The 16021-nt window shown below is 39.2% G+C and overlaps 1 protein-coding gene across 1 annotated transcript in view; it reads right to left on the bottom strand.

Annotated features, from left to right (window-relative positions):
- Positions 1-2140: 2140 nt before the first annotated feature.
- The window catches only part of CPZ (carboxypeptidase Z), a 34808-nt gene continuing 20927 nt past the window's right edge, over positions 2141-16021 (bottom strand). Inside the window, exons 7-11 of the mRNA XM_008645065.2 lie at positions 13068-13226; positions 8860-8995; positions 7620-7759; positions 4883-4982; positions 2141-3182 (exon numbers count right to left, since the gene is read on the bottom strand). Of these exons, the coding sequence (XP_008643287.1) occupies positions 2827-3182; positions 4883-4982; positions 7620-7759; positions 8860-8995; positions 13068-13226 (891 nt within the window). The 3' untranslated portion in view covers positions 2141-2826. The remainder of the gene's footprint in view (positions 3183-4882; positions 4983-7619; positions 7760-8859; positions 8996-13067; positions 13227-16021) is intronic.

Genomic DNA, 16021 nt, shown 5'->3' with positions numbered 1-16021 from the left:
CCTCTTTCTATTTAAAAAGTATTTAATATGCTCCTAACTTTATGTTCCATTAAACTGTATATTCACATCTTCCAGAGAGGTGCATGAGAGAGCTGATCACTGTGTTCATTTCATATATTAGTTACAGAGCTGCCTACAGCTGCTTAAATTTCACCACCACTTCAAAATCCTTTGAACCATATTATAGTTGTGGGGTGGGTTATTTTGGGTTATGTCTCTTTTTTTTTTTAAACAAAACTGTCTGATATTAAGCACACATTGCTTGATTTAAATAAATTTTGGAGAAGATTTATGTAATTCAGTTCAGGATACACATCCAAGCTGATGCTTTCTCTCACATATATATGTATAGAACTAAGTCTATAATAATCTCAAATAAAAATGGGATGGTGATATTAATTTTGGTTGCATTGTTATTTGGCTGGCTTTGACCAATTCTTTCTTTCCTTTTCTTTCTTTCCTTCCTTCTTTCCTTTTCTTTCTTTCTTTCTTTTTTTCTTTCTTTCTTTCTTTCTTTCTTTCTTTCTTTCTTTCTTTCTTTCTTTCTTTTTTCTTTCTTTCTTTCTTTCTTTCTTTCTTTCTTTCTTTCTTTCCTTCTTTATTTCTCTTTCTCTTTCTTTCCTTCTTTGCTTCTTTCCTTTTTTTTCTGGAAGAGCCAATAAATATCTCCTAAATCTCATCTAAAGTCAAACGGATTTTTGGGAGCCACTGTAGTCATTCTGCCAGTGTTTTCTGCCTCCAAGCTAACTGAAAATTGAAGAATTCCTCTTATGAAAAAGATTAAATAGTTCCAGAATACTGAAGAACACCTTTTCCCAAGAGCTTCGCAGTTACTATAATGAAGTTTAATACATCCCTTCTATACAGGCTATTGAGTGTGAACCTGGAGAAGGTTCTGATCTTAACTTTTTCTCTGCTGGACACCTCTTTTTGTAACTGAGGTAGGGAGGGAGGCTATTCTTGCTCTCTCATACCATTTTCACATAAATGGTATAGTTGTACAGCAAACTACTTTTTTTGAACTGTCTCAAACATAAGAAATCTTTACTCAGTAAATCATATTTCCCAAATCTTGACTCTAATCTGCTATTTCAACTCAGGACTGCCAGAAAGAAGTGGATTTTCTGCACAGTCATTCTGTTTTGTATTTCAGCAGGCTTGGGTTTACTGAGATTACTTGAAAAAAATTCTAAATAACCCTAGGAGAATCTAGGAAATACTTAGAGAAAACATTTAAGTATGCAACACATTATGTACTTAAAAAGTGCAGCTAATAGTCATCAATTTGGCATTTTGTTCTGATTTTGTTAGCTTCACCACTGTTTTCACAGGAAGCTGGCTTTGAAAAAAATGACCACAGAAAACAGTAGTAATACCTATTACTGGAAATAAAGTCTGGAGGTGTATCTCCTGCTCAATTTTCTTTGGCATATTTAGGATTCAGAGTTCCTTTAACTTGGCAAGCCTGGGCAAGGAACACTTATCCGTGTGCATGCAGTACATTCACTCCCATATTATTACTTTTTGTTAATGCTCTGAAATAATTTTCTTTCATTTTTACTTAGTCTCCAGTCCTGCAGACATCCAAGCACATGAATAACAGACTCCTAACTTCAATCAGATTACGACTGGGAATAAGGTACTTAGCCATGTGCAGCCTCTGGCTGCAGATTAAGATCATTCATCTCTTGGGTCTTAGGAAACTACAGAATGAGATACGTGCATGTGGACAAAGGGGTTCACACAATGGAGGCTGCTTTACTGAAGATGAGCAAAAAAGGTTTTAGAAATCATAGGGCAATCCACACAGCTAATCCAGCAGCTCCTGCAGAAAGTATATCAGCTCCAACAATCCCACTATTCACACACTGTGGCATTTAGAGGGGAAAATACAGCCTATATAGAGAGTTCATTAACAGTTCAAGCCAAAAGAAAGTGTGGGCCCATGTGTTTCATCAAAATCAAGGACTTTTTTTATATATATCCCCTTAAAAATACACTGCATCTGATATCTGAGAGAGGACAGCATCTTGCAAGACCAGTATTAACTGAGCTTTACCCAGCTATCTTGAAAAGAAGTTTGTGATTTCTTTGATGCCTACAAGTTTCATTAAAGAGTACACAGGCTCAGAACAGTACATGATGTTAACAATTTTAATGTAATATCTCACACTTTAGCCTAAATTCCTCGTGAATTATCTCATGTATTTTTCTATGTCTACACACACATTTATAGGATGTGTGTATTTCTAGCAGTAAAGGCATTTTTCAGTATTTTGCTAAAATACATTAAAAGCCTATTTTTAAATTTATAAAAATATTTAATTTTTTTAAAAAAACACCTACATTTTGAGCTGTTATTAGAAGAGGTAATGAACTTAATATGTTAATGTAAAAAGGGAAAATAAAAGAGTTTTCTGAGTGTTTCTGAAAGTTGTTTTTAGTATGTAATCATTAATGTATTAAAACGTGTACAAAAATGCATTAAAGGATCAGGAATATTTTCCTGCAGGTACTTAGAACCTAATAAATAATGAATGTGATGATTAACTACATGGGCAGAAGTACAGAGCATTACCAAGAAAAAAAACTGCATAAAATCTGGCCTTTGAAGGGATGTTTTTAATACTTAATACTTAATACTTAAAAACCCACTTGAATATACTCAGTTGTGTGTGAAGACAAAACAAAAGAAGTAAGCGTGCTTGAATTAACATTATATTTTCAAATGAAACATTTAAATATTGCCAACAGCTGTGAGGGTGTCTGGAATGGAGCGGAAGGGCACGGGAGTGAGCTGAGCAGAGCAGAGCATGGCGATGTCCCTCAGCGCTGCTTGAGCAGCCACAGAGGTTTGTGCAGGTCTAGAGAGCTGAAGTATGACCACCACCAGGGCTTCTCCCTGCCTGATGCGGACCCACCTCGAGCCTCGGGCTGCCCGTGCTGGGCGTGAGGGTCAAAAAGTTCCAGGGGGTCGTAAGGGTCGTACGCGTCCTCCATGGAGCGGCGGAGGAGCTTGTTGGGCCAGGCCTCGACAGGCCGCAACACGAAATCCACTCGCCCGGCCTGTTTCATCCTGGCAGGGATGGTGACCCTCTTCATCACCCGGCTGTACCCCGGCGCCTGGGCGCTGATGATGTACGTCCCTGGAGGCAGGAGTCGCCAGTAGTCGCCATCAGCAGCTTAGGAAAGGGACAGGCACGACAAAACTGAGCTCAGTTTTTAGCCTCACAGACTCGGTAGGTACACACACACCCATGGACACCCACCCCTGGCACAAGCAGCTACAGGGTGGGCCACGGAAGGATCTCAGATTTTGAAAAATGTTTGAATGCAAACTCTAGATGACAAAAAGAGACGTCACCTGTGAAAACGTGGCCCTTGGGAGCTAATGGAGAAAAATTCGCATACGAAATGTCAGTAACTGCTGTTCCTGCATCACAGGGAAGAGAAGCTTTCCTTTATGCTGCTTTTCCCAAAGGTACAAGGAATAACTCCCAAAGAAATTAATTTAAAACTATGTGAAACTTAAGAAAGTGAAATCAGAATCCAGGCTGCAATATATTTATATATTTAGCACGTCTAAGGAGCTAAGAAATCCCTCTTTTTATTAAATTACTTTCAATTACTTTGCAGACATTCTAGCATGTAAGACTATGGAGTTGGAGCTGCAGCTGGTATAAATTGCCATTAGTGTAAAATGAGTGTAAATTTCCTCCAGCTGAAGGTTAGACCTTGCAGGCAAAATTAGGGAGCTTTAAAACAGAAAAATTTATTCCTCATTTTATATTTCCTTTATTTTGAATGGCAAGTCTCTTAGCCCAGTTAGTGTCGCATTAATACTATTTTTTTGTGGAATTTCTTAGTTCTTTTTAACACTAAAATCAAAAAACTTTTTAACCATATGACATTTTTAACTCCACCTAACTCAGAACAAATAGTCTCCTACAGTGTAAACATATTTTTATTTAATTCTTAATCCTTTAAAGGTCCACTGCCAATGGGAAGCCATTGTCTGGGAAGAAGTTTGAAAAAGACCATAATTCATGCCAGAGTCTCCCACCAGCCTCAAAAATCTGCATCATCTCCACTATTGTATCCCCTCTACTGCTAGTTTTTTTGAAAGCTGGAAAACATCCACTACATTATAAGCCATTCTGGCTTTCCAAATTGATTCAACAACAATCATTAGAGCAAAATGTAACCATTCATGTCTTCTATTTTGCGCTTCTGTGGCCTACCCGGTTCTCACTGAAATCAATAATAAAAAGAAAGCATTAATTTAAGTGACAGCCTAAGAGCTCAGAACTTTATGACTGTGAAAAGTAATAGTTGCATACACCTCAATACATGTTTATCAGTTGGTGACAGGTATAAAGTGGACATAATTCAATGCTCTAGTAATTATTGTCCAAAAATTGCACATATTTATGTGTTTCCAAATAAACAAGGAAGATTGCAGACCCTTCAATTACTGCAATTATTCTAGATGTGAAAATCAGAGAGGATCTGACGGTACTATCTACAACTCATGTTCACAATATTTCAACTAACTTATTCCATCAGGGCTCCACTCCTCCACATGCTGAGTTACAGCTCCTGAGCAGAGCTGTTGCCATATTCCCCCAAACATTGGCTTTGGTGGACAGAAGACTGTTCCAGGTGGAATTTTTCACATCAAGACCTCTGTCATCCCAGCCATGACAGACTGAGCAGCCATCTTGGCATGTCTTCTCTCTTGTTTTTCTAGAAGAAAACCCCCACCTGAGCCTTCAGTTCTCCATTAAGGTGCCATTTCTATCAAACATGACAATACTTTTGCAGGTTCAGCTCACAGGACTTTCACTCTGCCCAAGGAAGAATCTTAAACTAAAAATATTACCTGTGGTGATATCATGTTGAATGCCCCTGACTGAAATACGAGCATTTTTTATTGGGTTGCCAAACTTATCGGACACAATTCCTTTTATCCCCCGATGAACCTGGCAGAGCAAAGAAAAGTTAGATGGGAGTCACTTACTACAGTACCACCTCCTCATCACAAGGAAACCTTTGTAGAGAAGAAACAACTTTCAAAAAGTTCAACCCATTATAGAGGCTCTCAGGTGCTAATGCCCCCTCAGATCATATTCCCTGTTTAGGGAGTTCCAAGGGGGCTGAGGGAAAGGGATAATGGAACCAGAGCTTTTTTGGTCTAGGCATGTGGCTCTGCACTGAGATACCCTTCTCTGTACAAATCACTGGCACCTCATGATCTGACCACAGATTTAAGGACTGTTTCTGAATGTCTGCCCTAGACACAGAACCACAAAGAAATGAAAAGTTAAGTCTTTCAAAACCAATCCGATGCTCTGTACACAGCGAGAAGGCATCAGCTCAGGTACTTGTGACTTATCATCACTCTACTGCCTACACTTCACTGCCTGTCAGAATGACAGCAGTGTGTATGACAGCCATTTTCCCTTCTCTACAAGCACAGAACTGAGCTGCTTGAGCTGCTGAGAAATGTGCTTGGTGACAAACTGAAAAGCAATGTGAATTATGTCATATAAGGAGGTGCACGAGCAGCTATATTGGAAGTCAAATAAAATAAAATTAAACAGAAAAAACAATTCCAAGTATTTAAACATTAAGCCTCTTAAGGTTCTCTTTTTAAAGTGTTCCAAAATTAAAATATTTTATATTGGAAAATCTCTATGACTTCTTTAAGTGAAAAATAATTCCATTTTTATTTTTCCTCTGAACAGCTATAACCAACTTGAGTTGTTCTTTACTTCACTTCCCCACTTCTTCTTTTCTCTTCCTCTCAATTTCCCTTCCCCAGTAGCCTTGTCACAAAAGAAGAATGGATAAAAACCACAAAGCATCAAAACAACATATTTGCTTTTCTGTTGGAATATAAAGATGTTTAAAAATAACCATTAAAATATCCAACTATACAGTAATTGATAATACAAAGCTTGATAAAAAAGTCTAGTCTAGTGAAAGCACTTTTTAATTTAAGGTGAGGCTGTGTTGTCACTGCTCTCGTTAAGCAGCCATTCCATACTGAGTGAAGCTATTCACTGGAAGGTTTAGGAACAACTCAATATAAGGATTTGAAAACTATCCCTTATAATGAAGCACTGCAATTTTCTTTTCAGCATGAACTTGAGGATTTATCATATGGATAGAAAGTAAATCTGGTCAGAAGAGTCATCTCAGACTCAAATTTAATTTACAGTGTAGACATACTCAAAGTAGTATGACCTCATCCAACTTCAATAATAATTTTGCAATTACAACATGATGGGATAAAAATGACAAAAGTGAAATTTCTTTAACAATGTTCCTTTGGTTTGCTTTAGTAAATGTACTATTTTTCATTTTTCCTCAAGTCAGTGCCACATGAGTTTGGCAGAGTGTTCTGATTTTATTTCTGATGGGGAGAAGAGATCAGCATTTAGGAGAATGAATTTTACTTCTGTGCGTTAAGCCAAGTAGATTTGTACACACACCAAACAGCCTGGTATATATCAGAATAAGAAAAGTTTGAATTGGTTGTGGCAGACTTAATCCTTATCGGGGGTAATTCAGTCATCCTTATCTGCAAAGTTGTTTTGCTTACTGTCCTGCATTTACTCAAAAAGCTTTTCCAGCACAGACTTCTAAAGTGTCTCACACTGTAAAATCTTTACATCTTGAAGACTTCAATTGTAATATATATGGATTTAACCCAGCTCCATTTGGATTCACTAAAACTCATTTTCATCAGACAGCTGTAAAACGAAATGAGTTTGGTGGCCTGTACTGTAGACTTTATTGATAGATAATACTTACCACAAGTAGCAAGAGGTTGCTTAGAAAGGCCATAAAAACACTCCTAACAATTTTAAAGTACTGCGTACTCTATCAAAATAAGGCATGACAGAAAACTAATCTACTAATGGCTGAGAGAAAGATGAGCAACTTCTGTTTCTGTTTCACTTACTTATTGTCAGTGAGGTATTTGTTTTTGCTGAACTTAAACTTATTATTAAAAATGACATTTAAGTGGCATGTTTTAATGCTCAGAGACATACAGTTCTTCCTTTAGAAGATTTGGCTTCAGATATTTAATAACTACTTTCATAAAGAAATCAAGATGAAAAGTGTGTAAATGCCATTTCTATCAAGATTTTAGCTGAATCTAAATCTCTTGCTGTGGGACAGTAGGGCTTGGGACACAAACATGGACTATGGAAAGGAAAATTTCAGGAAGCTCTCTGGAGAACAGAGTTTTTTGTTTTAGTCTTCAAGAGGAATGTTGATTCATATTTTTCTGAATACTAGGGTTTTCTCTAGTGTTAAATTTTGGACAGCTGATGAATAATACTGCCCAAAGTATTCATAGATAATTCCCTTTCTCACTATTTTCAAGGCCTTTGCAGTCCTCAGTCTCAATCCCTTCTCCAGCATAGGGAAAATACTACCTGTGTGTCCTGCTAGACAAACTGAGGCACTGGGGTCCCCGGTGGAGTGTGGTGATTGATTTAGCATTATCTTGACAGCTAACCAGGAAAACAGCAAAGAAATGAATTTTGGAAAAGAATGAAAAAGGAAAACTGTAAGCACAAAGGTCTGTAAAAAGAGAGCAGTACCATTTCCATGTAATTCAGCAGGGCACCCTTGTTTTCATGCCAGATTGTAAACAGTTCTTCCTCCAAAGGAAACTTTTCACATCCTACCTCCACGGTAACTTCAAAGCAATTTGTGTGAAGGTAATTAAAATCTGCCATACCTATAGGTTTAAAAAGAAAAAAGGAGAGCTCATAAACAGGCCATGTAGCCTTTAACTGGAGCTTTGCTGCTGCAGTCAGCTGAATCCCATCCCTGTGGGTGTGGGTTATTATACTGTAGAGTGCTTGCTGATATATAAAAAGTATTCAACAAATTCAGAATTCTACCACTTGTTTCAACTATAAATTAACTAATGACAATGACACTTCTTTCAGGCAAAAAAGCATAATTTTACATTATTATTCACCTGGCCAAGAAGTAGCAACAGAGCAATAAAGATTGGTTAATCACAGTAATTGTATTATTGGCTGTATCAGAAGTGATTACCAAGGGTCACCAGAACAGAAATGTCCTTTTGCCATTATTGTGTTCAAAACTGTTTCTGTACAAAAGACATTGGATATAATTTTGGGAAGAATGTAAGCCAATGATAGCTAAACCTAATTCTCATGCATGCCCCAAAGCATTCCAAATGTCTAGTTTCAGCATAATTATTTGGGGATCCAGCTGAGTCCTATTGGAAAACAGAACTGAAGCACTGCTGAAAATTTATGAACACTGATATTTTATCCATGCCAGCATTGAAGGAATCCTAAAGAAAACAAAGTACTATTACTGGGGAAATCAAATTAGTAATGGAAGAACAAATGAATTGGATGTTTGTCTCTGTTGTAGTTTTTCCTGAAAAAAGAATTAATTTAAACAGATGAAAAAGCAGCACTTGCACAGTCTACAAGATGGATTCAGACTCATGCTCCTAAGGATTGAGAGCATAGCATTAAACCTTTGTTTCTACATGTCAGATTTGAAAATGAAAATGATATTATATGCTATATATGCTATAAAAAATTTGATCCTTGCATAACTTGTTAACTTTTCTCAGGTCACATTGGGGTTGAATTCATCCCATGTTATCTGCATATACATGTTTCCAGCATACACGTTACATTTTACTACTTAAATCCCCTACAAATTATGTTTTGCAGGGGTAGGACCTTAAGCAAACTGAAATTAATAAAATTATTTTGTTCAAACCCTGGTGTCTTATAAAGGTCACGTAGAGGTTTTACCTCACTTGATATGATGGTAAAGTGGTTTTACCTCCAGTGAAGCTGTACCACTCAGCGCCATTTATAATACCTCCACGTTTTACAAAGTTCCCACCACAGCGCAGTTCGGAGCGGTCCGAGATGACGGGGTGTGCATCTGCGTAGGCTTTAGCCAGCATTTTGAACACCTGCAACAAACAGGATTGAAATACATTTGCTTTTACAAACTGAAAACCTTGCCATTGCTGCTATTAACTATTGCTGTTGTGAGCCCAGATTATAAGACACCCTGTGTCCTTGAGACTGAGGGAGGTGATAAACTGCTCTGCAAGGAAGTTTTCATTTGTCTTCTCCTCTAGGGTCCTTCTCTGCAATCCAATATATTTAGCCAGAGACAACATATTAAATACCAGTGGATTTTTTGATACATGGCTTCAATCTACCACCTGGGGCAGGAGCCCAGGTTTTAAAGTTGAAATTTAGGCGTCCTTTAGGTTTTGCTTTAGCTTTTGATATTTTTACCGCTTAAAAAATACCTGTATTACTTTCAGCCCAACTAAATATTCACATTGAATGCTGCTGTTTAAAACAGACAGTGTCAATTTGCTTTTTACTCATCACTCACACAGGAAAACCTGCCAGTTTGATCTCAGAGACAGTTGCTTCTTTGTGGGGCAGAAACCATTCCTAAAAAGTGAAGGATAGGATGTGGTGATGTAGGATGTCACCCCTGATTTCCAAAGAGTGTTGATACTGATGAAGAGCAGAGCAGTCACCATGCAGAAAGGAACAGTGGCAGAACACGTAGTGAAGACAGAAGAAAGAGCAGTTGTCTGAAGAAACCATTTATTTGAATCATGTTCCTGTTCTTCTCCAATGGTTATTTCAACTTCGTACAAAAATCCTGCCTCTCCTTTTTGTTTGTTTGAACTTCATCTGCAAAGGCTATACTTTCAGATTTCAACATTTAAATGACAGCAGTTATCAGATGCTACTTGATCCTACTATTCATGATCATGAATTTCATTCCATATTGCTTAAGAAAACATGTGCAAGAAGTTGGGTGGCTAAAATCCTAGTTTTAGAAGTGATCCTAAAACTTTATCCTAGATGTTGTCATCAAGGATAGAGACTAATATGATCAAGCACACAACACCAGTTAATATTTCTGATTGTTTCTAATAATCACATGGCTGAGCCGATTATGGAATCAGGTAGATGACCAAGGAAAGATGGAAAGAGAGTTTAATGTAAGTGTAAAGACACTTTACTAAATACTTCTGATGACCAGACACTAAAAATCCAGACTTAATATAAAATTCTTTTGCAGCTCCCTTAAGTTTCTATGTATCTAATTATTGTCCAGACCAGAAAATTAAGTGTCCTTCAAAGGTCTGCTGAAAGAAACAGATGTTAATTAAATATGTTAAGAGGAACTTTAACTGCCAATAGTTTAGTGCCAGGCTCAATATCTTTAATTCCTACAGGAATCTGGGTTCCAGTTCTGAACCCTCCGTGGAAGGTATTTGATATAATATTTAGAAGGTGCCTATGTGAGTAAGGAGTATGTTCCTCACCTTTTACAGAGACATCTGCAGATGTCCTATTTCCAGTGACCAAGTCTCCTCTTGTTTCACACCAAGAGGCATAAGGCTTTTGCCTGGCCACTAGTGCAAGTGAAAGAAGACAAGTGGTAGGGAGAAGAGAAAGTGAGAATTCCAAAAGCAAGTGAAATCTATTAAAAAAGAAAAACAAAAAGTTACACTTAAAAAAATTTAAAAGTTCCTGGATAACAATACATTTGTTATCACTTAGAAGCCAATGTATGACAAGTCATGGATGTCAAGGAAACTTAGATATTTAGGTAGATATTTAGGTGTAATATAGTGGGGAAAAAAAAGGGGAAAACCGCAGCAGAATCCTTGTGACTTTGGCAGTGTGTTGTTTCATTCAGTAAAGTGAGGTTAGTGCTGTTACCTTGGCCAGCACTTTTGCACCACTGACCATCACAGGTTGTGCTTTTCAGGGGGAGGGAAGGGAGTGTTTCAACTCATCAAAGGGAATGAATTTGACTTGGTGTGGGCCTTTCTGCTCTAGTGAGCAGAGGCATCAATTCACCTTCTTGTGTAACACAAAGCGTTAAAACATCCATCTCCACAAACCCCAAAATATGGGAAAGATTTTAATTAGGTGGGCTGAACCAGATGCAAGAATGTGAGTGCAAGGACATGGTCTAGTTTTGAGACTCCTTGCTCTCAGCAGGTACTGGCCCAGGCTGTGGTGCAGGCCAAAAAGAAACTTGAAATCTGCAGTGTCTTGGAGCAGAGGAAAGAGGATCCTCGTGCTTCCACACATGCACCATGATGGATGTGGCAGCAAAGAGATGCATTTTCAAACTGCTGGTTGGAATATATTTCACAGAATTTGATTTTTTAATATCTGGCTATTATCTACTCTCTAGCATTTCACCCTAGGCTGCAAGTTTCCCCTTGCACAGCAAACGTGGCAGGTCAGCTTTCAGAGCAAGGGTTATGGCCGATGTATGGCAGCTAAACCAAAGTGCTGTATTTTGGGATGCAGGTTCCCTGACAGCAGCAGCTGTAGATCAGATTACTTAAATGCAGGTCACTTCACAGGTACAGGTTTTATAACTTTCTGTGCAAAATCTGAAGTGATACTGATAGGGCTATTAAGGTTCCTGTGCTGAGTCATTTGAAAAATCGGTTCTTCACTGAGGACATCCCCACCCCTCCCTTGTATGTTCTAAACTTCCAGGTTTGTAGCCAACTTCCCAGACTTTGCAGTCACTGATTATGCAGCAGCCACCTATATGAGGTTCCTTGTCTTACTCTGTTGCAAGCCAGGAGTGCCATTAGGGTTTGTCCAACTGTGCACTGCACTGGGATTGAGCCCTTTGTCCATGTGGCTGCATCCTTTCACTCAAAATACACGTCCCCGAGTGGAGATGATGGAGGCACTGCTGTACTTCCATTCCAGGGGTGAAGTGCTTGATAAAGCACACATGGCAATATTCTTTCACCACCTATGCATAGGACAGCCCTAGCTCAGGCAGCGGGATGTAAATGCACAATTTTATGATTTCCCCAGTCCTCAGCAAGAGGTCCTGCAGCTTGCATTAGCACCCACCAGATATTTCTAACACAGGCTTTTTACTGTGCAGTGCCTGGTTAAATTTACTGCTAAATCATTTTCATACACACATAAGTCAGTAGGCATTGTACAGCTCAGAAGAAATGGATTGATACAGAAAATGTTTAACAGTCGTAAATCTTTAAATATTTAATATGTGTTAGTGAGAACTGTCACTTCAAAAGACGTCAGCTAAGAGATATGCTCAAAGATAAAGGATGCTTCAAGTCAAAGATCAACTTCTGACTATTTTGAACTGCTCTTTGTTTATATAAAGAACTACTTTTCTTGAGAGGCCACAGACATTTTTAGCACACACTAGAAGGCTGAAAAGCTAGCTGTTCTCCTGCTGGGCATGTCGGCAATGAATACGAGATTGAGGAAACCAAAGGGAAATAAGAAAGATGGCAAAAAATTTCACAGAAGATTTACAGTGAGTCCCAAATGAGGAACTTTCCAGGGACGAGAGGGGGGAAACCATTCCCATTCATCTGACCTGGAATAAATGTTACAAGGCTGCCACCATATGGCAATGAGCCTTTTTTCCCCCCACTCCTCATGGATTCCAAGGGAAAATAACACTGCTGGTTCCTTCTCTTCTGGAAACCACTGGTAAAAATATCACAGCCTACTCCCTTTAAAAATTAAAAGCCAGGGTTTTCCTAATCTGTGTTTTATGAAACCATGTTTGGCCTCACGGAAGATGGGTAAATCTTTCCAGACCAAGCTGACAGTGTGTAAGCAATTCCTGTATTTTAAAATACATTAAGTAAGTGTATAAATCAGAGTTGCATAATATTCTGAGTTGGAAGGAATCCACAAGGATCAAGTCCAGCTCTTAAGTGAAAGGCCTCTGTGGGGATTGAGGACTTGACCTTGGCATTATTAGCATCAGCTCTACCCAAATGAGGTGATCTCATGTTATATATATGTATATAGACTTGCATTATGTATATAAAATTTTGATTTATTACATATTTAATACATACACGCATACATATACACACGTACATGATCTAAATTAGTCAAAGTTTGTTATTTATTTAAAGAAAATATTTCCATAGTTCCACAAATTGAACCAATATGCTCACCCTGCAGAAACAATATTACCTTCTCATCAGGCGTAGGGGAGAACATTTTTTCTTCCATAGGATGCATTGAATAGTCATAAGGATAGGTCACAACCAGCTCACCCCCATGGAGGCTAGCAGAGAGCACAAATGGGATAGATCTCAACCACTTCATGACAGCTTTGGTCTCAGGGGCCACCTGAAATCCAGGAGAAAAAAAAAGCTGTGACTAGCCATGCAGTTCCAAAAAGAGATTTGATCCTGGGCAGGATGAAACCCAGTGGAGAAGGGACTATGTCAAAAGGAGAATATTGAGGCTCTTTGGCTCTTCCAGCCCAAAAGTTACTGGGGGGAGAAAGTCATTTTGCTCCAGGGAATAGATGATACACATTGTTCACTGTGGAAAAACTGGAACAAAAAAAGAAACAGAAAATTTGACAGAAGAAAAAACTTTTCATTACAGTGACATTTTCAGATGACGATGGCAGTACTTCAGGCTGGAAAACTTGTGACATTTTATCACTACTTTACCAAACTCCCTATCTAATTTAATTTCTGAATCAGGAGGATTGACTTTGAATGGATACACTGGAATAGGGGGATAAATTTGAAATTCTCATCACTTGTTGAAAATGCATTTGCTATCCTTTGGTCGAAGATAATTTGCAAATAAATGAAAACTAATGCACATAAAGCATAGCAATGCCTGCAGTTTACCTGCAGTGAACTGTGGCTGATAAGTCGCCAAATTTAGGGGTTTTTGACAGTCCCTCCTCAGTAACAGCGGCCAAGGGAGGAGGCACTGGACTCTAAGAGATGTTCAGGCACCCGGCATGCAGGAGGCTCCTTCACCCCGTTTCCGAGGAGTAATTTCTGGGACCTGGTCCGGTGTTAGTTCATTCTTAGGGATAACAGTGTCATCTGGTGGCCGGTCCCTGCAAGCCCAGACTCAAGCCAGTGCCCCTGGAGAGTTGAGGTTCTTTTCTTTGCAGCTGGGGGAAGTTAACTGGGGGAAGTTACCTGGCGAAAATCTGAAGAGGGCAGAGGCTGCTCATCCGGACTCTGCACAACTGCAGATATGCAGGTTTTATAAAAATGAGAAAGATCTGCTATGATGAACTTAGTCCAGCATCTATTTAGGGCTGCCTTAGGAATTGCTTATCACCCTTTGTTTTGACTCCATCAGCTGTCAGGAAACCAGGCAGCCAGGGCTGCAGAGTGCCTAGTGACTAACAGTGTGCAGGGAAAAAAACATCCAGAACAAACAGACAAGAAAACTCAACCAAACCAACCGAATAAAACCCCTAAAGAACAACACATTTGTGTTTCAACAATAGTAATTCCTGTTGTCTTTGGATCAGTCCCTAATCTGCTATTGTTAAAAAAACCTTTGGGGATCCACAAACCCAGGTGTGGAGAAGAGAGAAACACTGTGAAGCAAAGGTGCACCATGGATGTATTATAGCTCCATCAATGAGGCAGAAAGCCAAGGAAAAAGCCATGTCCAAACATAGTTTTACCTGTGATGATTTAAGAAGATATTTCCCTGTCTATTCCTGACCTAAGCAGGAGACCACCTCCCTATAGATGCCATAGTTATTAACTGAGTCCTTCTAATTTTCAGGTTTACTTAAAATGCCCTTCTGTAGCTATTGATCTGAACTAGTGCCTTTAGCCACTGCAAGTGTGAAAGGCTGTACCTTGTACTAGGGAAAAAATGGGACCCTGACTCTCTCACTGCTGCAAGGTGAATCATTAAATCAGTAGTTTGTGATTAGCATATGAACACAAGCCAGTTTGTGCCACTGATCCCCAGGAGAAACAGGACAGGTTCATTTTGTCTATCAGCCTAGTGGTAGCCTCTGAATCTCTGTGTCACAACCCTTTCAACTCTGGCATTTTAAAGAGGCAACTTAAAAAATGGGATATAACAGGTAAAGTCTGATCAATTAAGGAACACACAGAATGCACTTTGCACACCAGAAACCTAATCAGAGTTTTTTCACATTATAGGGAAGATTAAACACAAAGTTTCAAGGAAGGGCATGACATGAAAAAAAGTTTTTTAAAGGCAGATAAAGAACATTCCAAATGGAAAGGACTTTTTGCAGTCTCACACACCCACTCACAACACAGAAGTGAGAGAAGAAAGCAGCTCTCAGGCTTCCTGATAAGGAATATGGCAGTGTCCAAAGAATGCTATCTGCACCAAAGCACTTGTATTTCTGACATTTGTACAGTGTCCTGGGATGATCCCATGATGATCTTTATCCCGGTAGTGCTTGGGACTGCACCAGCCACTCTGACCAGGGCCCTGGAAGTTCATCCTTTGACCCCATCTCTTCTGAAGAGAAGACCCCAGATGGCTTGTAAGAGGCTGCAAGTGTCACTCCCTGTCCCATGGATTTGGGGTGTTCTCAGGGTGGCTGAGCACCTGGAACAAGCTTGCACCCTCCAAGTCCATAGGACCAGCACTCCTGAGGTGGATGCTGTCCCAAAATCCCATCAGCTCCCTGCCCTGCTGCAGCTGCCCCAACTCTTTCTGCCCAGCCAGAGAGGCCATGCCTAACACAGCATCAGCCCAGCTTTCAAACAGCCTTGGGCCTTGATGAGATTTTTAAGTTGCTTCTGCAATTCAGTGGACAAAAGTAAAATGCAGAGTTTTATTTGAGAGCTCCTAATTTCAGTCCTTCATCCTGATCAGCCAACTGGCTAAGTAGATACCTGCATAAGCCCCAAGACAGTGCTGTCTCACAGAGCCAGTGTCTTACTGAAGTGAATGTTGTGGAAAACCAGGAGTTTCAATGTCACTATTTTTATCCTAATAACATTTCAGTGACATCAGTGATTAAGGCTTTGAAATGTGCACATCCTGGTTCAGCTCCACTGGATGACAGCAGATGTTATCTATGTCACTCTGGCCTTTGACTTTTCCTTTAATGTGGGTTTTGTGGGGTTTGATTTTTTTTTTCAGCAGCATTTTGCTCTTAAGTT

Source organism: Corvus brachyrhynchos, unplaced genomic scaffold, assembly GCF_000691975.1.
Source record: "Corvus brachyrhynchos isolate BGI_N302 unplaced genomic scaffold, ASM69197v1 scaffold80, whole genome shotgun sequence".
NCBI classification, from domain to species: Eukaryota; Metazoa; Chordata; class Aves; order Passeriformes; family Corvidae; genus Corvus; species Corvus brachyrhynchos.
Note: the sequence above shows the minus strand (reverse complement) of the source record. Positions and strands in the feature narration are given on the sequence as shown.